Source organism: Zootermopsis nevadensis, unplaced genomic scaffold (genome assembly GCF_977971745.1).
Source record: "Zootermopsis nevadensis isolate Lab colony 2312 unplaced genomic scaffold, Znev_1.0 Znev_ptg000027l, whole genome shotgun sequence".
In the NCBI taxonomy this organism is placed as follows: Eukaryota; Metazoa; Arthropoda; class Insecta; order Blattodea; family Termopsidae; genus Zootermopsis; species Zootermopsis nevadensis.
The window spans coordinates 6,183,054-6,207,328 of record NW_028259159.1 but is presented as its reverse complement, the minus strand read 5'-3'; the positions used below and the strand labels follow the sequence as shown (position 1 = coordinate 6,207,328).

The 24,275-nt window shown below is 41.0% G+C and overlaps 3 protein-coding genes across 9 annotated transcripts in view; 1 reads left to right on the top strand and 2 right to left on the bottom strand.

Moving 5' to 3' along the window:
* Positions 1 to 1,234: 1,234 nt before the first annotated feature.
* Positions 1,235 to 4,250, bottom strand: LOC110839864 (peptidoglycan-recognition protein SC2). The gene is made up of 3 exons (XM_087356380.1): positions 4,163 to 4,250; positions 2,739 to 3,065; positions 1,235 to 2,025 (listed from the first exon to the last, which is right to left on the bottom strand). Exons 1-3 carry the CDS (start codon positions 4,221 to 4,223, stop codon positions 1,802 to 1,804), a joined length of 612 nt encoding a protein of 203 aa, XP_087212506.1. The 5' UTR covers positions 4,224 to 4,250; the 3' UTR covers positions 1,235 to 1,801.
* A 2,530-nt stretch (positions 4,251 to 6,780) lies between these two features.
* LOC110839856 (tRNA wybutosine-synthesizing protein 4) overlaps positions 6,781 to 24,275 on the top strand; it is a 124,088-nt gene continuing 106,593 nt past the window's right edge. For 3 of the 6 annotated variants that reach the window (XM_087356432.1, XM_087356433.1, XM_022084395.2), the window contains exons 1-9: positions 6,781 to 6,934; positions 7,387 to 7,590; positions 7,987 to 8,158; positions 8,274 to 8,442; positions 9,788 to 9,977; positions 10,314 to 10,732; positions 10,954 to 11,338; positions 11,797 to 12,174; positions 13,220 to 13,404. In XM_087356432.1, coding sequence (XP_087212558.1) covers positions 6,914 to 6,934; positions 7,387 to 7,590; positions 7,987 to 8,158; positions 8,274 to 8,442; positions 9,788 to 9,977; positions 10,314 to 10,732; positions 10,954 to 11,338; positions 11,797 to 12,174; positions 13,220 to 13,381 — 2,100 coding nt within the window. In that variant the 5' untranslated portion in view covers positions 6,781 to 6,913 and the 3' untranslated portion in view covers positions 13,382 to 13,404. Of the gene's footprint in view, positions 7,009 to 7,386; positions 7,591 to 7,986; positions 8,159 to 8,273; positions 8,443 to 9,787; positions 9,978 to 10,313; positions 10,733 to 10,953; positions 11,339 to 11,796; positions 12,175 to 13,219; positions 14,005 to 24,275 lie in introns of those variants that run through there. The other 3 variants (XM_022084393.2, XM_087356431.1, XM_022084396.2) reach the window with 3 other exon arrangements.
* Positions 14,344 to 20,652, bottom strand: LOC110839857 (uncharacterized). Of its 2 annotated transcripts, XM_022084399.2 has the most exons (4): positions 20,172 to 20,652; positions 19,971 to 20,062; positions 18,372 to 18,467; positions 14,344 to 16,291 (listed from the first exon to the last, which is right to left on the bottom strand). In XM_022084399.2, the coding sequence occupies exons 2-4, from the start codon at positions 20,043 to 20,045 to the stop codon at positions 14,522 to 14,524; spliced, it is 1,941 nt and encodes a 646-aa protein (XP_021940091.1). In that variant the 5' UTR covers positions 20,046 to 20,062; positions 20,172 to 20,652; the 3' UTR covers positions 14,344 to 14,521. The 2 variants fall into 2 exon arrangements, with proteins under 2 accessions (XP_021940091.1, XP_021940090.1); XM_022084398.2 differs by having other exon boundaries at positions 19,971 to 20,652.

The following is a 24,275-nucleotide window of genomic DNA, read 5'->3' as shown; positions in this document are numbered from 1 at the left end:
CTTTCACCGGAGGAGGCAGTCGAAAACAAAAATGCTGAATGAATTTTAATCACACGTAAACAACAAGTCGATAACAAATCATTTCTTGTTGTCATTTTGTAATAAGAATTGGACTCATATCCAGAGAGTCTATTTCTAAGCGCCTACATATGCATTAATAAGGAAGGCCACGTTGAATTTCAATGATTAAATTTAATAGAAAAATAACTTCCCAGATATCATAAACGGTAATCAATAATTAGCACTTCTCGAAATTGATAAATAATATTTAAAGTCCTTTTATAGGTTGGAGCGACTTAAAAAAAATTATTCATTTCACGGGATCCTCAGACTGACCCAGTGGTCTGTGTTTATCACAACGACCTCGGTCAGTAAAATTGCAGGCAACTCATGAGGTTAAGAATGCGTGGAGCTATACCTCCACTTCTGGCCACATCCACGGCGTGCTTAACCATAACATCGGGCAAACAGCGGACACGTCAGGTGTGGTCTTTTTATTCGTGTTTCCTTAATCCAGGGATGATACTTCAGTTAATCCCGGGTACTGACTGATTACTACCGCCACGGTGGTCTAGCGGTTAGAACGCTGGCCTTGTAATCCTGGGGGTCTCGGGTTCTATTCCCGGCGGTGCCCGAATTTATAACTTGTGTTGGGCAAGGCCGTGGTCTAGGCAACACGGAGTTTTCCTCCGTGGCATCCCAACAATTACTCCATTCACACACAGAAGAAAGCAATGGCAAACCACTTCTGGATCATCTGCCAAGAACCTATATGAACAGGTCCCAGTCCGAGAAAAGGATGGAAGGATCCTGTTCATATGGACATGTCGTCAGACAGAACACTAAACAAATAAATAAATACTGACTGATTAAGCCCCAAATTCCACAGACAAGCGATAAATCTTCATCCGTTTCCTGCAATCTTACGTCACTCGCCTTATGACACGTTGCCACGTACAGAATACGTTATGAACGCAAATCAATAGCCGATACAAAACACGGAGAAATCATTAAACAGTATGAGAGCTTTCTCATTCCACCGAGGCCAGCACTTTGTGAGAGCGAAAAGTGGTCTGGGAGGGTTTCCACACGCTTCAGGGTGAGGTTGGTCACCCTTCCACTCTGTATCTTTAAGATACATTTAATTTTATCCTCCCTTATTCGTCTTGGTTAAGAAACTCAGACTAGATACAGTTATCGTCTTAAGAGTTATGTTAGGAATATTAAAAATACATTTCTTTTCTTTTCTTTTAATGTCTGTCTAAATTTAAATTATACACAAACACCTTTTGATAAAAAAAATCAAGAATTTCTAGAAATTATCTTAAAAAATCCAAAAATTGTTACATAACAGGTTACACAAAAGCTGCTCTGTGTACCAAACAGAAGTTGAAAAGATGGATATTTTAACAACACAAAATCTTTACGTGGTTCCTTTTTCGTATTGTTTTCTGTCATTCGTATTATAAAGAATATTACATCGTTGGTTAATCATTATAAACACAAAGCTGTATTATTAGTGTTAACCAACGAATTGTCTCATTGTTTAAAAGATATTTCTATTGCGTTTAAATTCATCTTTTAATCTGGAAGGAAAATTATACAGAAACACACACCCATGTTCTAACAATATAAAGCTTAAAACCAATATTTAGGTCATTTTTTCCATATTCCTGTTAACAACTAAATCATTTGTTTCAGTATTACTTTTAATGTAGTTGCTAAACAGATGGTAAGATCTGCACGCAAGAATGTACAGTAACCGTCATAACAGACTAACTTCAGTATGAACTGACTGAGATTAATCCCAATTTGTCTGGAAACCTTTGACGTTCTTGGGGTCTGGGGTCCACTGTGGCCAGGTCATTATCTCCTCAAACAGCTTGGTACCGGGACATACCGTGGAGCTGGCTGTATTCTGACGATGACCAATCAGCTGGTATTGCCTTTGTATCTTGTTCTGCTCGACTCCACACTCAATGAGGCTCTGGACTGCTTTAAGGGCTGCCTCGTTCGGTAGACGATCTGTAGACACAGTGACAAGAATGAGTGGTTTTAAACTGCGGTCTCGAACAGACCTATTGCACCATCCTCTGATGACAGAGAATGATATTAGGTAGGGTACGGTGGTCTAGCGGTTAGAACGCTGGCCTTGTAATCCTGGGGTCTCGGGTTCGATTCCCGGAGGTGCCCGAATTTATAACTTGTGTTGGGCAAGGCCGTGGTCTAGGCAACACGGAGTTTTCCTCCGTGGCATCCCAACAATTACTCCATTCACACACAGAAGATGGCAATGGCAAACCACTTCTGGATCATCTGCCAAGAACGTATATGAACAGGTCCCAGTCCGAGAAAAGGATGGAAGGATCCTGTTCATATGGACCTGTCGTCAGACAGAACACTAATTAATAATAATTCCGAAGTACTTACGTACATAGACGAGCGGGGAGACGGCGACATTGCAAAGGGAGAACGCGAAATAAGGAGGAGGGGACAGAGAAAAAATTGAAGATGGGGGATAAAGGAGGACGGAAGAAAAGGAACGAGAACCAGGTTTTAAAAAAATGAACAGGGTGGAAGTGGTGGAACTTAGCAACTGGAAAGTGTGTGGAGGTGGAGGATAAACGCCTCAGGTCGAAAGTGACAATGAGAGGTATGAGAGTAAATACAAAACAACAACAACAACAACAACAACAACAACAACAAACATACGATTTCGTAAATGGGAGTGTTGGTACCTGTGAAATCTCCTATGATGCAAATTCCGATGCTTTTCGTGTTGTACGTGGGGGCGTGGGCCCCTACGGCCTCCCAGCCGCGTCCCTCGAACACATTGCCGTCTTCGCCGACCACGAAATTGTAGCCGATGTCGTTCCAGCCGTTCGAGTCCATGTGTGATGTCTGGTACGAGCGCACAATCGCCGCGCACCGTTCCTCAGTGGTGCAGTAATCCTTCGAACCCCCGTGGTGCACCACCGTGAACGGCACTGGCACATTCATTTTCTCGGTGGGCCCCTTCGGGGGTCTTCCGCCCCATTCGTCTTTGCTGACAATCCTAGGGCATGCTGTAGGATAAGACAAACGCTTCGTATCAGGTAATGGACAGCTACAGATGGACTGGACAGGGTTCTGAACCAAGGTTGCCCATATCGTAATGTGAAACGGGGGGGGGGTCTTTCCCCAGGTAAGAATCTGCAGGGGTAAAGCTGAAACCATCAAAAACGCATTGATGTTCCTCCCTGCACCTGTATATCTAGATGTTTAGTCACATGATTAAAATAGGCAACAACCGCCTCCTTCCAAATCCTTACACTTTGGCTGTTAAAATTTTTGTTTCCCGCATCATGCTGTACAACTTCCACAGTCTAAAACCTAAGAATCGATCGATGTAAAACGTAGTGTTATAATAGAAGTGTACTTTAACATATTTAATTTGCGTTCTGAGTGAAACAGCTGTGAGATGTTTCTAGCGATGACGTCAGTACATATAAATCAGTTCCACAATTACAGATAAAAATATTTACGTGATCTCTGTTAATTGAGCCAGCGTTCTAGAGAATTTTGGTAAAACAGTTGTCTTCCAGCAGTGAATGAGGATAGCAAATCGATTGTCAGTAGTCGATTGTTTCATTGTTTGCGTTTTGTTGTATTATAATATGAAATTCAGATAGCCTACAAGACAGACACGACTTCAGCCACGAATTAAGTTCTATATTTCCTAAGATAGTGTAATTGCGTCATACTGTGAATATTATAACAATTATTTATTTGTTGTGTAAATGTTCCGAAATGTAAATCGATCAATCGATATGGAACATCAATGATATTTTATTATCTTAATTATAAGAAATTTTAAATATTTTAAATATTGTGATAAGACGGATTAAAATAAATAATTGTTTATATTTCCTTTTATACGCGTAACTGCTTCAAGTTCTCTGAATCAATTATTTCCCAAAGACTGATTTCATTATCACACCGCTACTTTAGTCATGCGGGTGTGATTTCGTCAGGTTTTCCAAGCATAATTATGAATCGTTTAATATCTAACTTTTTATGTTGGATCCCTTCACACAATGAACACAGAACACAGAGCAGTGGGTGACGTGTTCATGACTTAACAAAAGTTACTATTCCCTCCTTATTCCACTGTTACACTCACCTGCATATCCAAAGGCAAAAAAGTTTCCAATTAAGAAAAGAGATGCCCAACTAGACTGCATAGCGAAACCTATTTTCCGCTTGCCTGATTTGGTTAAAATTCGCCTGTCAAAATTAATCTTCCGTTTATATAGAGTAATCGGGAAACAAAATCTAATCTAAATCAAGATATCAATTCATATGAATCTGCTACATAATCTGTAATTCTGTTTGAAAATATACTTAATTGTTATTGTCACATTATAAAGAACCTTGCGGTTAGGTTACACATCCTGAATTCTGTCCACGTCTTCCATATAGTTTGTATTTTTCAAGTTCCATCGCTAGAATTTAGTGTTAAATTACCATTCCCCATTTTAAAACACTCTACAATACAAACCAGTACTTCAATAAAACGTGGTTTTATACACGTTACTCCTTTTATATTCGCTTTTTATGTACAATGCATAAAATTAACGAAAAAATACGGGTTTGAATCTGTCCTTCCGTATTATCTCAAACTACTCTATGGATTTCTATTAACTCTAGTATTTGGAATTTTAAAGTATCAAAGAATGTTAGAAAGAAAGGCGTGTGGATACACAATTTTATCTCACCAGCTGAAACTCTTGGGCTAAGATACGACAGAAGAACTGATCTTACGTACAGTATAATAAGGATAAGAATTAGTGTTCTGTCTGACGACAGGTCCATATGAACAGGATCCTTCCATCCTTTTCTCGGACTGGGACCTGTTCATATACGTTCTTGGCAGATGATCCAGAAGTGGTTTGCCATTGCCTTCTTCTGTGTGTGAATGGAGTAATTGTTGGGATGCCACGGAGGAAAACTCCGTGTTGCCTAGACCACGGCCTTGCCTAACACAAGTTATAAATTCGGGGACCGCCGGGAATCGAACCCGAGACCCCAGGATTACAAGGCCAGCGTTCTAACCGCTAGACCACCGTGGTACAGTATACGCGTATATAAATCCAATTACTGAGGTAATGTATTATCGAATGATATGTGGTAGGATGTTTCTGAATGATGAACCAGGATAGATGTCGTGGTCTATTTGAAGGTACATATGGAAAATTGCCTGACATAAATGAGGCATTTTTAAAATACTATGGCAGTCAATTTTGGGTACAAATACAGATATCGAAATATCTGGTTGCGGGTTGTCAGCCGATCGTTTATCGTGAGCAGTGTCCACGTTACGAGATAAAATACGAGGTGCGATCGGAAAGTTTCAAGACTGCGCGTATAAAAACCCGTACACTTATCTCAGGTATTAAATTCATCCATCACCCTCGAAGTAGTTGCCCTGGGAGTGAACACAACGATCCTAGCGCCGCTGCCAAGCCTGGAAGCATCCCTGGAAATCTTTCTTTGTCAGCCTGTCAAGCACCATCTGCTATTCTGCCTGAATCTCTTCTATCGTCTCAAATCTCCTTCCCTTTAGCTGAATTTTCATCTTTGGGAAGAGGAAGAAGTCACACGGAGCTAAGGAGGTTGCGGGATGACGGCCATGGTGTTTGAGGCCAAAAACTGCCCAACTTTGAGGGCGGTGTGCGCTGGCGCGTTGTCATGATGCGTCGCATGTGGAGTTCTTCCTTTAGAATCAGCTGACAGGTCCCATAGCCTATCCCAACAATGTCGCACAAGTCCTTGATGGTACGACGTCGATCTTCGTGAATGGCCTGCCGAATCTTCGTAACATTTTCGGGCGTTGTGCTCGAAGATGGTCGTCCAGAACGCTCGTCATCATCGACAGAGGTTCGGCCATTTTTAAAACGTGAATGCCACATAAAAGTTTGTGCACGACCCATTGCGGACTCCCCAAATGCTTGCTTTAGCATTTCATAGGTTTCCGTAGCCGTTTTGGCGAGTCTTTGGCAAGAGATTCAGGCAGAATCGCAGATGATGCTTGACAGGCTGACAAAGAAAGATTTCCAGGGATGCTTCCAGGCTTGGCAGCGGCGCTGGGATCGTTGTGTTCACTCCCAGGGGAACTACTTCGAGGGTGATGGATGAATTTAATACCTGAGATAAGTGTACGGGTTTTTATACGCGCAGTCTGGAAACCTTCCGATCGCACCTCGTGTGCATTTAACCTTTGAATGAGATCTTTTATTGCCTTCTCTCTGTGCTGCTTTCTTGTACTCTGCTTTTGCGAGACATCGACGTGTATTTCTTCATAGATCACTTAAATAGCTTTTAGTCACCTTGTGAGTTTCCTGCTTAATAGGCGAAACGTAACATTTGCGGTCCTTATCTTTAGTAGCTTATTTATTTCAGTTGTTAATTTAATACAGCAGATGGTTAAAATTGACGTGAATTTAATTAATTTTGAATGTTCTTTACTTTCTGTGTGAGGATATTTAGAGCTCGTTTCGATTGATTACACATGTGTGTTCTTGATAACGGGGCAAATGATCTCTCGGGTTGTTGCGCCCAAAAACAACAATAAAAGAATAATGTTGTGACATCTTCTCCTGTTTAAATTGCGCGGGCAATCTTATTGTCCAAAATTCCTGTTTCCCGCACGACATGGAGATGCCAACACATTATACATGTTGCCTAAGTTGGTGAACCTGCTTCAATTTATGTTCCGGTTCCTATTACGTCACCGGAAGGAACCGGAAGTAAAAAAGTATGAACAGTCATAGATGCTTGATTGGCCATTGCTATTGGCTAATATTAATCACGGCGGAAGTTTAGGCCTTACCGTGAACATTTATCTTTAGTTTCTGTTCTGTTATAATCAAACATGAAAAAATCAAAAGCACGGGTAAGAACTGTTACAAAATTCCCACAGTCATATCCTAACGTGATGCTGCTTGAAGTACGGTTATGTTGTGTTAGGTATGTTTCATATGTGAATAGTTTTCAATACTCATAACTAAAATTTGTAAATAATATGTATCAGGGCTGTTCCATAATTATATCTGTCCTTACCCTGATGCAGCAATACGAAGGAAATCAGCTCAAAATGTTAGACCAAAAAGAATTAGACATGCTCTAAGCAGTTCGCTGATTAATATAATTCTAGTATATGTTTACCTATATCATATAAATGAAAAGAGATAATCCAACTTTGTGGAGTACTTTTATACATCATATCCTTGGTCCTTATTGCCCATGCTTTATGGGGATATTAATATTTTTATCAGATTAGCTCCAGTGACCATACAGTGCAATATGTAACTTACTGAATCTAATATTCATAATGTTTAATTTCAGGTACAGGGAACAAATGACTTTAACACAGTCTCAAAATGCTCTATGGTAAAGAATGGGTATTTCAGAGATGATTACATACATCACTTTGTAATTAAATGCAGTCGACGGACTCCACTGATTCATCTTGGTTACTACATGAGAGTCTTAACAGTTGATTTCGCTCTGCGGTCCTTTCTTGATGCAACATCAGGACAACCAACTCAAGTAAATATTTCGTCATCCATAATGTTCATCTTTATATGAGCAAAGGATGTGTTTTATAGCTTCAGACAATGGAACCTGATGGTGTATCGGTGACATATTGAGCTCTTACGGCAGATAGTTTTGGTTTGAAACTGGCTGAATTGAGAGTTAGTTTGTTTTGTTTTTTTCCCACATTCCTACTCCTTTTTCTTGCCTATAATAAGTCAAAATTTTGTGAAAGTGGATTGTGGCTGCTTCCTCACTTATCCTTTCTACTTCACCATGCACAGTCATTGTTTCATCTTATTCACTGCTACATAACCACTGTAGCTTACACAGTTGATAAGTAATCTTGATGGATTTAGAAGCAGTCACAAACTACATTTGTATGACCTTGTGTGTCCTCTGTTTTGACAGATCATTTCCTGTGGTGCTGGATTTGACACAAGTTTCTTCCGTTTATCTTTCATTGGTTCTATTCACCAAGATGTCTGTTTTTATGAAGTGGACTTCACAGAAGTGGTAGATAGGAAGGTGGAATGTATTCTGGGTTCGGAGTCACTTCAAGAATGTATCGGACCTTTTGAAGGTTAGGATATGGAGTTCTACTGAGGAAAATCTTAAAAATGTCTTTGAACCAAGATTCATGTCCAGTATCTTCCAAGCCCTTGGTGTGTTAATGATGAGTTTTGTTTTTGATGCAGTGAACGAGAATGGTGTAAGAGGCCTGTTTGGTTCTCAGTATCGTCTTATCGCAAGTGACTTGCAAGCTCTTGACGAGTTGGAGTCGAACCTGATGCAAGCTGGGGCAGCCTTCTCCTTGCCAACTCTTCTGCTAGCCGAATGTGCCATCTGTTATATGGATGAGGCCAGGTAAAGTGAGTGCAGTAAACACGAATACTTGGCAATTATCTTTTATTTGTTTATAATTTTAAGATTTTTTCTTTTCAGATTTGTGTGAACTTTATTATTCCGCATGTTGAGGTTTGATCAGAGAGATATTTAAAGATGGATGTCTTTTGGGATATTGCTCCTCATAGTCTTATTAGATTCTGACTGACATTTCAGTGTGCTTACTGCCTCCATTATCAGGGTAATGAAACCACCCTGTATGGTGCTGTTTCTACTTGCATATCTTTTCTGGTGTCCTTCTTTAAGAATTTATTTCATTTTATTCTTGTATGTGGCAGTCCCTCAGATGATGTCATTGATATATTCTGTTTTTGTTTTTTTATTTAATCTCCAGAACTTATCATAAATATTATCTTAACCGTGAATCGTGCTGTTTATCTTCAGTGAGTCATAATCTATGATACCATCTCCACTGAACTCGATTTGTTTTGACAGGACACTTGTTTCGTCAGTCATGAACACATGTCAGTAACTCAAATCTGTTGCCCTTTGTTGTCCATTGTGAATGATGTCATTGTTATTTGCTGTGGTACATGGAAGTCATGTTCCCTGAAAGTATTTATCTGTACCTGAAAAACACTTCTAAATAACATTTGATATGTCTGCTCAGTAAATTAATAAAGTAGTCTTTTCTGAGTAAAAGACTGGTTTATATTAATTATATAGTGTAATGCTCGTTGAGGAGACCTGAAGTGATATAGATATTAATTTATATTAATTTGGGTTGTAGTATTCTGGGTTGCGACACTGAGTAATCTTACAGGTGGTTACCATTGTTTCAGAGGAACATACATTAACCACCTACAAGACTCTATGGCATTAAAAAAAATTATCTTGTTGACAGTTGTGAATAAATAATATACTTGAAGCTTCTTTAAACCTGAGAACATAAGAGGACGACTGTCTTTTGGAATGTTAAGAAGGTCATGTCAAGGTTACGTCTTGGATCCGGTCCCTGCCGAAATATAGCTTTGTCCTCGGAGGTGTGTGTGAGCTGACGTACAAGCCGAGAGCAGAGGACGGTCATGGCTGGGTGACATTGTGTATACTGGTAGACATTTACAGACGTTTCAGAAGTGCTTGCCGTCTTCATTATCAGGGCAATGAATCATTGGTGAACTTCAGCCACACTTTATGGTGCAATATTCCAGAAGACAGCCATCTTCATATGCATTACCATGAGAACCTGAAATCTCACATAAGTTTGCCTCTTTATTACCACAATTATGACATCTAAAAAAATATACCATTCAAACTTTCTTATTGTTTCCAAAATTTAAAGAATGTTTTTAAACTTGTATTTTAGTTCATCATCTCTTATACAGTGGGCAGCTTCCAGCTTTGAAGATGCCACATTTGTTACATATGAACAAATACATCCTGATGATGGCTTTGGAATTGTGATGCAGAAACACTTTGAGAGCATGAATAGCCCACTGCTTTCACTTACAAAGTTTCCTGATCTGGATTCGCAGGAACATCGTTACGTATCACGGGTACGTGTGGTATGACATGGTGCTAATTCCATCCAAGATATTATTTTCAAAAATTGGATTGTATAAAAATACTTTGAAGCCGCTATCTCAGAATTGACCTGGAAGTGGTGCTCAAACACTGGGATCTGTGATTAAAAATTTGGTTATGTTGAGAACGTTTCCATTTTATTCTGTTTGTATGTGATAATCGATTACTTTCTGTGTTTTGATTCTTCGTCAGAGGAATTAATAAAGATTTGTGAAACTTCTACAGTACAAGAAGTCCTGGTTGAAATATGGCTTTACTGCCAACAAATGTATAAATTATAATTATAGTTTGTTTGTTTTTTTTTCCAGGGGTGGAGTTCTTGCAGCGTATGGACAGCGTTCGAAATGTTCCGGCAAGTTGCAAGCCCCGACGAAAGATTAAAAGTTGTAAACTTGGAACCTTTCGATGAAATGGAGGAATGGCATCTTGAGGGATGCCATTTTGCACTTATGGTAGCATCCAAGGGGTGTCTTACTGATTGGTTGCGGAAGTTTGCGGATGTACCTCCACGTCTGACCGATTCTGTTGTGTCCGACTCTATAAATAAACCTCAAGTTCAGTGGGAACTTCTAGAACCAGAAAGTGGGCGTGCTGTGTGTAGATTCGCACATGGGACTGCGATGTTTGGAGACAAGAATGGTTTTGAAATTCTTATCGTTGGTGGATTTGGTCCATCTGAAAATTCCCTGCATGGGCGGCGCCATGAGGTTCTGTATATTCAAAACAGGTATAAAATTGTTTTCTTTTATCGTTCATTTATACGTGACAATTAAATTCATTTAAAATATCTAGTCTTGATATGAGTAGTGGATTTTATTTATTTGTGGTTTATTTAATGATGCATAGGGTTAAATAACTTGATAGCCATGAGGGAACTTTTACTTAGCCCAATTATATAAAACCTACATGGTTATTTCTATCTTCCATGACTGATCTCTGTTCCAATAGGAATCAAGATGCAGGTGGTCCATTGACGTGTAGGAGAATCGTTGATGTTGAAGGTGTTCTGCTGGAGAATGTTAAGTTGGGCGTGTTACACCACACCTGCACACGTCTGTCTTTGCGCGGTCCCGATGGCTTGACCAGGGTGATGGTGTACGGCGGACGTCACTCTCCCCGCAGAGCTGTGAATGCGTGGCCCATTATACTCTCTGTGTTTCGAGGGGAAACGGGACCCAGGATGACGGTAGCAAGTAGCGATACTGCGGCTACATGCTGGAATAATGCTCCTGTGCCCCGCTGGAGACACAGTTCAGTGTGTCTTAAGTATCCGACACCTGCCCCTATTCAAGATTATGTTGTCGTGTTCGGAGGGCGAACATTGGATTTTAAGGTATGTTTAACAATAATATTCTGTTAAATGGTTGAATCTTTTACGTGTGATTTTGAATGGCTGGGAAACTTGGTCATACACATTAAGGTACAAACTCTGATTGAGAATGTTTTTGAATAGGAGGCAGGAGAAAATTACGTAATGAGGAGCTTCACAATTGGTGCTCTTCATCAAATATTAGGATGATGAAAGAAGGGACGATGAGCTAGGCAAGACATATAGCACACATGGGAGATAAATAAATGTGTGCAAAATTTTGGTGAGGAAACCTGAGGACAATAGATCACTTGGAAGACGTAGGCTTAGGTGGGAGGATAATCTCATCGATAAATAAGATGCAGGAATGTGAACAGGATTCATCTGGCTCTTGTGAGCACAGTACACCTTATTGTCATACTGGTACATCTTGTTTAATAATGTAATGAAATCCAGAGTCAAGTAACCTTAATTTCGTACAGGTATTAGGGGACCTGCTTGTATGGACAATACGAGCATCAGACGCGAGCATTAGCTGCAGAGAAGTGCCGCATCAGAGAGACGGGCCGTCTGCGAGGTTTTCGCACAGCGCAGCCGTGTGGGACGAGAAAACTATGGTTGTGACAGGAGGACTCGGTGAAGATATGTTGCCTCATAGAGACATCTGGTGTTTCAGTCTGGAAGAAGAGACGTGGCATGAACTTGATATTGCTGGAATGTTACCTCGGTACTGCCATACATCGGCAGTCTGCGGGGACCATTTGTTTCTCATTGGAGGAGTTAACACTTTACCTGGGAATCAGCCTGGAGTTTGTGTCGTGGATCTGAGTGCACCATCTTGCATTGAATACGCTCTACCTGTAAGTGTGAGATAACAAAAAGAGCATGAATCTGTCAAACAAGTATCCCACTTGTCAGTGTTCATCAGTGTAAGCAAAATTTCTAATTCTCTGAAGAGATTTCATGAAATTTTACCAACTCGAAGGAGCGGGGTCCTTCCCGAGACACTGATAGTCACTCAGCTGGTCAAAAAATTTCATTTTAGGGTACCTGATGGTTGACGGTTCGAACTGCCACTGTACATGAAATTCACAGTTAATATTCTGAGAGACTTGGTATCTTTTAGATATATTTATTTATTTATTTTCAAAGACTTATTAAAAACATTCAAGGCCAGGATTATACTTTTTAACTTGTGTTTTTTATTTCAGAATGAAAGTAGCTTTTATCATGTAACATCTAGGCATATGTCTGCACGTAGAGTAACATGTTAACCACTTGATGTATTCATGCAACTTGAAACCTTTGTCTCACAGTGGTGTGTTAGCTTTACTATGTTTTGTTCGGACATTATCTGTCGTCTGGTATTTAAAATTAACTGAGCACTGCGGGTCCCAACTTTTCGTTGGCTCGATCTATAGACGTTCGGTAGGACTCCTTGGACGAGGGATCGGCCCGTCACGAGGCCTCTACCTGTACGCAGGACAGCACAACGCAGAAAGACGCGGACAAACATCCATGGCTTGAGTGGGATTCTAACCCGCAGTCCCAGAGATCGAGCGGCACAAGGCCCACGCCTCAGATCGTGCAGCGGCTGCGGACATTTAAAATTAAACAGAACTAAAATTTCTAAAATTTACTGCGTTCCCAAGACTGGTTCTGCATGTCTTCAGGTAAAGACGGCATCTACTCTCTGTAGCCCATCGTATAAAGCAGTGATGAAGACTGGTTTTGTCTAGCAATCACGCCAGAGTAGGTACGTTTTCCATCGACCTGGAGACACAGTTAACCTAAAAAATGGATTTGTTCTGTTAATCCAGACATCAGTCAAAGAAAATTCGCTCATAACGATACTACAGCGTTGTTAAGAGACTCGTAGAAGTGCAGTACATTCTGTGCTTGCAGGACCAGAACCCAGCCTGCCCCATAATGCTGCATAATCATACAAGTGAGGTAGTCGACGATGAGACAGCAATTCTCGTCGTCGGTGGCGGAGGCAACTGCTTCTCATTCGGCACGGCGTTCAACAGTCGCGTGATTCGGATTGATTTACGACAGTTCAGATGACAGGCCGTGGTTCACGTGACGAGGTATGTACAGGCACATTGCCGTTTAAGATACGTAGTTTGCGACCGTAGTTAGCGTACTGCCAATATTTTGTGAGTTGTTACATGTGCTGTTGTTGAACTTGGCTCTAGCGTTTCTTTGAAGTGTCCACGTGTCCTTGTGTTTTATTTTTGAAACTGCTAGGTGCATTTTAGTGAAATTTGATTTGGGGATGTATACTAAATGGTGAGCTATTTCATCGTGCTGTTGGCGGAGGTTTTATGCACTTCAAGCATCAATAGATTTCTACCAGACTACATGGTGCAGCATCCCAGAAGTTAATCGTCTTCCTCTACATGAAGTTCAGATGAAACTTTGTCACACACCTTCTGGGTTGGTTATAGAAGGGAATGGAGCAGTGGTGGAATGATGATTAGCAGAGGAAAGCTGCAGCATCTGCCACTTACTATTCTGCAGTAGAATATTTCTACAAGGAATAATCTCAGAACTGGTAGTTCAGAGTTTACGAACAGATGGCAACAGAGTCCAGAAGACTGTCATGCTTAGGTGTTGAAGTAGAAGTGTATTTGTTATGTGGCACATAGATGGCAGCACTGACAAAATAAAATTGATCCACATGTGAAGTAGATTTATAGATGCCTTTTCCAATATCCTGAATATAATGGTGTTTCAGCACTAATGCTTGCATTCAGAAGATGGCTGGTTCAAATCCTAGTCAGGGACCAGCTCTCAGAGAAAGGGTTTTTCACACTTTACTATTTCCTTTATGCTGAAACAAGGAAGGGCTGACTTCCTTACAGACCCTTACCTTATCTCCCGTTCGTCATCGTATCACCAGCTTGTATGTTGCTACACCTTTTGTGTTTGGTAATAAGGGCTGAAGTCTGTACACAGTACAAAAGATACGACCTCTGCAATTGAAATACCATTATTACATAACCTAAAAATGAAACCATAAAGAGTACATGTTTATATACTTTTTAATTCATTAAGATTAATGTGTCTTTGGAATGTACATTTCTACGAACTGCATCACAGATTTGTGTGGGCGTGTATTTATATTACAGTGTTATTATGACTGAAAGACAACTTGGGTGTTGGAATTCGAAAACACGAGCGTCTCTCAAGTACTGAAAATTATCACCAGGGACGCCACATGTCCTTATTACCCGTTTGTGCTGTTGACGTAGTCACGGCAGTTGTAGATGTGGACGGTTTGTTAGACAAGTCTTCGACAATTACTGACAGATGGCTCTTGGATTCTGAGCATTTCAGTAAGCCTTCAGTCTCTGCGTTTGACTTCTGGAGCATTTCGTTTTGCATACTGAATGACAACCTCATCATTTTACTTGGCGATGGGAATGACTGTGAAACAAAATCACCGGGAAAGTTATTTGCAGTGAAACTTGTCGATAGCTGCCTCTTGCTGCAAGATGGTGTCTGTGTGGCTGTACTTTGTAAATCGTCTTTCTTAACGGAAAAGTCTAAGGGAGGGGCCTTCGTCCCCACAGTATGATGTCTTTCTACAAAAGGTGCACTTCCAGGGGCTGTAGTCACTACCGACAAGCACTGATTCACTGGCGTAGACAGTGTCACGGAAAGGTCGTGATGAAAGGAAGGATTTGAGGAAGATACAGTCGGAAGTGCTTCGATGGTTCGGATAGCGGGTGACGACTTTTCTGACGTCACCGGTACCGTTTTGAAAGCCAGCTTAACTTCGGTCACTGTCCGTAAGATACCGGTTGATGGTGAGTCTGCAGTCTGCATTGGAAGCCTGAGTTTCCCAGGGGCATCCGAAGCGGGGGATGATGTCGAAGTCACCAGAGACTGTTGCTGTGGTGATACCGGTTGTTTCTGAGTTTCCATCACGGGAAAATGATAGACGTTGTAACCTGTAGATGGACTTGTAAGAGGAATTTTGAACTGGTTTACGTTTATAGGATAAGACTGCGTCTGGTTTTGAAGTTGCTGGTTACTCGGATGAGGATTGACGAGAGATAGTTGCGTTGGTGGCGGAGGTGTGTTCGGACCAGGATATGTGTCCATTGTATCACAGCTTGAGATGGACGAAGTGGGACTAAGTAAGGGTGGACTTCCGGATTGTAATCTTGTCGAACAGGCGTCCAGCGGCAAACTTAGTGGACTGTTAGGTCGATTCTGGTTAGGCGTTGGACTCTGAGACCTTGCGACGGCCGTGAATGCACTTGGATGGGACCTGTCGATGGTGCCACTGGTAACTGTGGAGCTCAGACGTACATTTTCTGCGTTGGTCAGGGTTGATGTGGCGGTTGAAGTTGTTGGGGTTGTCGTAGATGTTCCCTGTGTCGCCGATGGGGGTGGGAAAAATGGTAAAACGTTTCCAGGGAGTTGACCACTGTTAGGGAGAAGCAAGGCAAGTTCTCCTGTGGGGAGACGACTTGGAATCAGCTGTAAGCCACTTGTCATCTGCAGCCTGGTTCCTGTGTTGTGGTGGTGATTATTGTTGACATCTCCAGATGGGATATGAGGCAGGATTGTTGGCAGGCCTGTAGTGCTGGATGGTGTATTTGGTCCTTGCTGTAGAGGAAGATGAAGTGCAGTTGACAATCCCATTGTAGGGAACATGCTCCCGATGGTACTGCTAATCGCACTGCAACCCCCAAAAGTGAAGGGTGACAACTGTTGGAGCCCTGACACGCAGTTGGCGAGGTGAGCCACTAGGCGCTGTTTCACTGCCGGTTCGACGCCTTCTATGCGGCCGATGTATCGGCTGACTTCGCTGGCACATTCGTTGAAACCGGTCTTGAATTTGTGCAGCACGGTCGGGTCTGTCGCCACGGCAATGGCTAGCTGTTGGCGCTGTATTGTTTGGAGGTGTTTCACCGTCATCTCAAGAATATCGGCCTTCTCCAATTTCGAATGGCGTGCTGGCTGCGAAGTCAATGGAAAACTGTGTTATTGAAAGATTTTGTTTGATGCAGAAAATATATTGTGCTAGATCTAAATTAGATGGATAAGAATTGTGTAGCGTATGCATTAGATACGAATAATAAAAAAATGTAATTTCTTCAGTATGATATCCTTGCACGTGGGGGGTGGTTTTGGGATAGAATGAATTTTGCTTTTATGGTTTTACTGTGTTCTGGGTTATGGGATACCACTAAACCGCGGATGTGAGAATTTTTATTTTTAGTTTTTCTTGGTGTTAACCAGGCTAACACGGTTAACCTGAACACTTTGCTTGTGTTTCTAAGCTGTGGTTTTGCAACTTTATGTTGTAGGGTTGGTTTCTTTCTTTCTTTCTTTCTTTCTTTCTTTTTTTTTTTTTTTTTTTTCAAAAATTTATAATTGTCCTTAAAATCGGTCAGCATTAAAACTGTACATGTATTTCAGCATTTCGGTGGGGGGGGGGCTGTATAATTCTGGTTGGGAAGACACAGTGTCAATTCCAGGATTTAATTAACACGTAGCCTGCAAATGAATTATTACCATTTTGAATTTTGCGTTCATCAATCAAAGATCTCGTTTTGAAAATCAAACATTTCTGGCCCGAATATGAAACAAATGTTAACCGCTTGTCTGCGGCATTTGGTCATATATTTTTTTTTTTTGGGGGGGGGGGGACTGCATGAAGTTCCTACGTGTTTGCCTTTTAATATAATGACAGCAGCTCGCAATAAAACATTTCTGCAGTCATGGTAACTTAATTTACACGGCAACAGATGATCAATAAGAGTCAGAGACCGTATGTCAGCTCCATTATTCCGGTGACATCCCTCCCCATAATTATCAAACTGGATCTCAGGGCCCAAACATGCTCCGAGCCATAAGCCCACCTTTTATTCTCCCCTTATGCTCTGCTGTTAGCTGGAAGACTGGGCAGGCGACTGGAGGCATTCGCTGGAGGAAGACCGTGGGAATTTTTCTGTCCAGGCTACCACAACCTCACATGGGAACCAAACACCATATGGCGGCAGGAAACACAGAAACACAAACACTCTCATCCGTCACCGAAACTATTCAGACCTGTTTTTATTTACACTATTTCAAAATGTCGCCCTTCCCACAGAACAAGTCGACCGCCGCCGGAGTTCGCCTCATTATTCCACGAATTTTAAACTACGAAACCGTGATTTGGGGGAGTTTTTTTTTTAAAGTTGGCGATATTGAAAATGTGGCCCGCGAACCCTCTGGTTGTATGCGAAATGTTTCAGAAAGCGAAAACATTTGTGATGGTTCGTCTTTTCATGCTCAAAATTTTTATGTAATTTAACTGGAATAACTCTGTATGGGCGGAGCCTCGGTATTTCTTTAATTACCCTTTCGACAAAGTGTAAATAATATTTACGAGGCAGGTTCCCACCGACAAAAACACGAAACAGACTTTGGCATTTCGGCTGCGTTCGTCAAGAAACTGTGATTTCCAGATGGTCCAATTCTCAAACTCATCCGTGGTACAGGGGGTCACATTTCAGATGCGAGAATTAATAATTTATTAAGTATATGAATGATAAGGGATGAGGGTCGAACCCTGGTGTTTCCAAGAACACAGCAATCAGAAACGTTCTGTGGCCCACATACAGAAATGGCAAAGTTGCCTGTAGGTTTCAGAATTCGCGGGTTAGTGGTGTTTTATTGGCAGAATTTGGAATTTATGAACGCGAAATAATTTTTTTCTACTTTGCTGTAATATTTTCTAAATTACCATTGTCCTGCTGGTAGAATTTTCGGATTTATGGTCAATTTAGACGTAGAACTTTTACGTTACATGTCTTTGCGTTTCTGTAGATGACTTTGGTGCTTATTCCTGGAATTTTTAAAGGAATAACTGGGTATACAGACAGGACTTAGCAGCTGTACCAGTGCTGTGAGCAAGGTTTGCCTGAAGGGAGGATTTGTTATCTGGGGACCTGAAGCCAACAGGGAAGATGTGGGAAACAGGGTTCTGGGTTCGCAAAAAAAGATGTGAAAATCATTCATCTACGTAGGAAGCTGCAGGGCTGAGACTTACGTCCTTTTTCATCGCGTCCAGGATGAGGGCTTTTAGTTCGTTGAGGCAGTGGTTGATACGAGCTCTGCGTCGCTTCTCCATGATTGGTTTGTTGCTCTGCACAAATAAACACGCATTTGTAACACAAAACCTGAAACTCTCTCATCGTTGTAGTGACGGAAACACCCGTCAGAGTACACCAATTGTCACTTGATCTCTTATATCAGTTTGGTGCTAACAATTCGCTCAGACTTGAGTGCGTAATTTCATTCTTAACCTTAGTAGTCTGAGAACATTCAGACTTAAGGAGCTGTCAGTCTTGGTACACTTCTCCAAAAGTACGAATAGTCAAATTAAAGTACATGTAGAACGCATGGGGAGATCAGACTTTCAGGTAGGATCTGTGATAGTTAAACAGCCGGTCCGGAAGTTCAAACTGAAAAACTTCCCCTCCAATCCCCTACCCTCCCCCGGCCACTGTCCTGTTCGAAAATTGAAACTTCCTTTGATATAATGAAATAGGATAAATATCTGCTTGGAGTTTCAAACTTTTTGCATTGCGTGCCTTCAGTCGAACACGTAAAACCACACAATGAATAACACGTATTATGGTAATTAAATCTGGACGATTACGTTGCTTGGGAGACAGAATTTTGCTGGGGAAATTCCTTAGAAAGCAAAAATTTATATGGTCAGTTCAGCCCCACTTAATTTGTACTGAAAACCCTACAGATTGCTGTCTTGCCGACTAGGCCACTGCTCAATTCCAGAAAGAAGTCGTGTTTTAATTTGTGGCGTGAAGATGGAGCCGAGGTACCAAATCAGTGAAATAGCACCAGACAAAATTGTTCTCTTCACGTAAAGATGCTGTTAATATCTCAAAATACCGGTATTTATGCGTTATTTAACAACGGTGGTCCAACTGCGGAGGTTACATGGGGGGCTGAATGACACGAGAAAATGATAATGAATAATGGGATTTGTTTTTAGATTATTTAACGACTCTGTTTCAATTGTGTAGTGTCGAACGGAGTTATTATTACGAGTCATGGATTGGACACGACGTGGAATGAAATTGTCGTGATCGAACGCCGGGCACTAACCGAATTTATTAATACAATCCACGAAAACCTTTCCAAGTTAGCGGCGACTTGAACCCTAGGTCACTATAATGTAAAACGGATAGCTTAACCACTACATCGGATGTCAAGATTATCTGTCAATCATTCAAATTCATTTGCCATAAACGTATTTCTATAGTTTTCGTGGTATCTTACCATTAATTTACGTTTCAAGCAGAGTTTCTCTGAGACATTTATGTTCTTAGAGCCCCAGAACCGAATCCAGTGACCGTTTGGCGGGAATTTAGGAAAATATGTTTATTTATTTTAACATCCAGATACAGTTACAACTCAGACATTCAGTTTTGTAAACTTGTTCACAAATTTATCTGCGAATTAACCCCGGGAAACAAGTTTTTAATTATTAAACTTGTGACGTCTGTGTAAAATGGATTCGTGTTCCGTAAAATACGGGGGGGGGGGGAGGAATTATTGACTAGCTGAGCGACTGACAGTTTCTCCATTAAAGCAGTATTAATGAATAACAAATTATCCTTACCCTTCTCTGCTCCGCCTTGGACATCCCATGATGCTGGGATTTGTTATGCTCGAATTCATCCTCGCTGATTGGCATGATGAACGTAACAAACACTGCACATTAAAATAAACTTCAGTCACATGTCACAGAAGAAACATCTTTCAATCTCTGATGTCTTGAATGCAGTTTATACAAATTTATAAAAGTAACAAACGTTCTTACCGATTCGAAAGCAGACCAACAGCTTTCGTCGTTAAAAATTTATCGTTGAGAGATAATAAAACACGTTCGTTGTTTTTTAAAATATTTACAAAAAAAACCACTTTTAATAATATTCTTCTACGTAGGTCTTCTTAAATCGTTTCGTCTTGTAAATATAACAGCGAATAAGAGACAGACTTTAACTTATTTCGCGTTAAGACACATCGCACATCCAGCAAACACAACAATTTCAGTCTACCTTGGAGGAAAGTTCTTCAGGAACTGATCGACCGCTCTCAACAATTGAGGAATACCCCCTTCTCACTACACTCTGACAGTTCCTGTAACAAGTTAGCAGCTGGACGTAACAGTGGTGGGGGAAATTTGTGCGTTACTACACACTCCACGCACAACACGCGTGTATGCGTGTGCAGGATTTGGGGGGAGGTGAGGAGATTCTGTTAGAACCATGGGAATTCGTATTGTACGAAGCTTGTGTCTATCGGAATGAAGATGGGGCCAGAGGGGCAACTGAGGGGACTCCATTGTTTTGAAGCAGGTTAAGGGGGAGTTGGGAAGGAGTGGGTGAAGAAGGGGAGAAAACGCCTTCCCGTTCTGCTCCCTTCTACGACAAAAGCAGAAGACAGAAAGAAAAAAAAAGTTGGATGCTGAGAACCACCTGGGAAAGTTTTAAAACGTGGGAAAAAATATTTTCGAAGTTCCGAAATTCTTGTGGAACCCAGCGCATGGTTGACGTGTGTGCGTCATTGTTCATTTTGGAAGTCGGAATAGGAGAATGACAAAGTATTTAAATGCGCCACTTTAGACTGTTGTAAGAAAGCACGCTGTTTTACCGCTCCGTTCAATCTTAGTTTTTTTTTTAAAAAATAAAATTATTTCATAAGTAAAATCTCTTGTTAGTACCAATTAATACTGGTAATTTTTTTTATATCTTGTTACGAATCTCACATTTTATAGTGTAATTACCTGAGAATTATTTAAATAGGGGTGTCAACCTTTTTCCATTCATGAGGTCACATTCGCCCTTATCGACTCTCGGGCCGTAAGGTTACAAATGAGTTCAGTTTATCTAAACGCGATGGCGGGATGTTAGAACTGCTAAGTTACTCATACTGCTGAAAACAGATTCACGTATTTCTCAAGAATTTTCGATAGAAATATCAGCCATTAGTGATATATTTGACACTAATTTTGCTGTAGAATTCCATTAATTTGACGTTATTAAATAAGCTCACAGCGACAGTTACTGCCAAATGCTGGCGGAATTAACGAGACTTTTTCCTGATACCAAAATAAATATTTATCCTCACGCAGAATGATACAATATTACAATAATGCACGCGGGCAGCCCTGAACATGTCGCGCGGGCCGCTGGTCGAAAACCCCTGATTTAAAAACCAGTCTCGTGTCGTGACAGGTTTTTAAATGCAGCCAGCATTGGATTGAATTTTATCTTTGGTGTGTTGCGGTCGACCTTCGAGTATCTCTTTGAAGTGTCTGTTTGTTTGTTTGTTAACAAGTTCTGACAATAGTTTCACTTACTACGATTTGCACAAATTGTTGTCCATATTTTTGTCTTTTTTTATGAACAATCGTGATTTTTATTCTATTTACAATACAAATGTCTAGTTTATTAACAGAATTTGTTTTGAAATTGTTGTCGTCACTATGAATGGTTACGTTAACTGAACACAGATGACGTTCACGAGCTCTAGAAAGTAACTCGGTGGGAGATAGTGGCTCCCGATTGTTCGCACTTTTTGTTCCAAACGCGGGTTAGCGCAGGGTTATTACACAACACTTTCACATTATATAAAAATAAACACTGAGTCAGCGTAGTTTATGTCTGCCCTCATTTCTACTTTATTTCTCCGATGGAAAAAAATCAGAATATTTGATCTGAGGACATCGTCCTGATGATGGAGGAGGCAAACACGTCTGAAACATCCCAGAAGACATGTACCTTACTCGCCGCTGTGTTAACCTGAAATCTCACATGATCTAATTCGTTTTTCCTTAGTTACTTTACGTTTTGAAACATCTTAACAGATCGGCTTTGGGGTCCATAAAGCTTCCTGTGTTATGGGTACCGGGGTCGAGATTTAGAATGTGTGGAGCTATGCGTTCACTACCCCATACGTCTTCATGGAGTTATGTTTGAGAACCAGAAGGATGAGTTCACTTTACTCTGCTTAAACAGATATTGAATATCAGACTGAATGCAATTTGAGAAATGATTTGTTATCTTGTAATTCGAACCAAAGTACAAGATGATGATGAAACTTGACGTAACATTTCTAGATATACGATACTAGTGCGAATTATTGTTGCTGAGTGAATTTTCGTGGTCAGTGGTTATAAGACGCGTGTCCAGTCAACGAGACCTCTCGGTTTCGATAAAAGATCTGATACAAACCACTGGAGGGAGGAACAAACTACTTTGCTGGCCTCAACTTTGTTTAGAATGCCATTACATAGATAACAGAACGTACTTTATATCGTAATTGGTCCATGAATAAAGAAAACATAACCCCGTTTGTGTTCCTACGGGATTCTGTGCGTCATTTTCGATTCGTAAAATTCAACTTCATTTCCGATTGAGTCAGATCTTTATTAAATCTTATACGAGGCACTGAGATTATTAAAACTTCGTGATGCAGAGACCTGTATTGAAAAGTTATAGTTCAATATTCCGTTCTGTAATGGAACCTAAAGACCTAGGAAATTCCGCCACTTGAAACTCGTCGATCACACCCTCTAAGATCCGTTTTAATATTATCCTACAGTCTTTTTCTAGGTCTTCCCAGCTGCCTTTTTTCTTCAGGTTTCCTGATTAAAGTTCTGCACGTGTCTCTTTCGCCTTATTTGTTTCATATAATCAATTTAATCACATCTGGTGTAGTTGAAATTATGAAGCTTTGTTCTGTTTAAAACACGTTTATTTCTGCGTTGTGTCCGCGAATTGCCCATTCAAAATTGCCGTTTCATAAGACGACCTGAGTTTTCTCTTTACACGATCTGGAGAGTGTCTTGAATACAGAGAGATTTTTTTTTTTTTAATTTTGTAGACAGAAGGGCTTTCGACCTCTCCGCCATATTCAAAAGACTAAAAGGGAACAAATTCTTTTTCCTTCTTTACTGCCTTCTTCAGTGACAATTCCTACTCCTATATATATATTTCAGGGACCTTCTTCAAAGCTGATAGTCGGGCCATCTGTCAAAGAAATTTCCGCAAATTTATGAAAGTCTCACAAAAGCCTGCCATTGGGACTGTATCGCGGGCCGCATCAATTTAGCCCTAAGATTAATTTTAATAGTATCTTTTTCCATCTACGCTTAGATTTCCCAAGTTGTGGTCTTCCTTCCACGTTCTTTCTTTGACCAAAATTCTTTGTGCGTTTCTCATCTCAATACGCGGACAGACGCTGAGGAGGAGATTCCAAAATTGAGCGGAGATTCATTTGATGGAGGACCGGTTAAAATGATCCCGTTGACATAGATTGTTGTGGGGTGGGGGGGGGGGTAGGGGGGCTGGGTGGTATAGTGGGTGTGGTGGTGGGGAGTAGGGGTAGGCAGCCCGTCGCATTGTGTGTGAGAACGGTGTGGGCTCTGGGTTCCCACAGTGCACCAAGTGTTGGTGGGGGCAGGCAGTGAAGGCATGCCCGCTGCCATTCCTATACTGCTGACACAGATCAGTGGCGGATCACACACAGGTGCCGACAGATTACCGCTTCAAAGCGTGCCAGTCGGTAACTCTGAATTTTGTTATTTAAGCGTTTAGTATGATTCTCAGGCCGGTTTCATTTTCCTATGCAGCGTTAACCAGTTGATCTTCGTAATGGTTACGTGTGGTGTTTTCTTCGCGGTACGGACTGGATTCTTATATATAATTTAGACGAGCCTCGGCTTCGAAGGGTTAATTAATTATCGGAATAAATATCTATTATTTCCTTAAACAGCGTTAACCATTTGATCTTTGTAATGGTTACGTGTTGTGTTTTATTTGCGGTACGGACTGAATTCTAAAATACTATTCGGAAGAGCTTCGGGTTCAGAGGTCATTATCGGACCACCGACACTGGGTTGAGGCTCCTCGCCGCTCTG

Coding starts and splice junctions, on each gene's coding strand:
- LOC110839864 (XM_087356380.1), bottom strand. CDS start 4,223: ATGCAGTCTAGTTGGGCATCTCTTTTCTTAATTGGAAACTTTTTTGCC. Junction 3,066..4,162: donor TTTTGCCTTTGGATATGCAG/GTGAGTGTAACA, acceptor CTTATCCTACAG/CATGCCCTAGGATTGTCAGC. Junction 2,026..2,738: donor CATCATAGGAGATTTCACAG/GTACCAACACTC, acceptor CTGTGTCTACAG/ATCGTCTACCGAACGAGGCA.
- LOC110839857 (XM_022084398.2), bottom strand. CDS start 20,045: ATGCCAATCAGCGAGGATGAATTCGAGCATAACAAATCCCAGCATCAT. Junction 18,468..19,970: donor CCAAGGCGGAGCAGAGAAGG/GTAAGGATAATT, acceptor TTATTTGTGCAG/AGCAACAAACCAATCATGGA. Junction 16,292..18,371: donor TGGACGCGATGAAAAAGGAC/GTAAGTCTCAGC, acceptor TTGACTTCGCAG/CCAGCACGCCATTCGAAATT.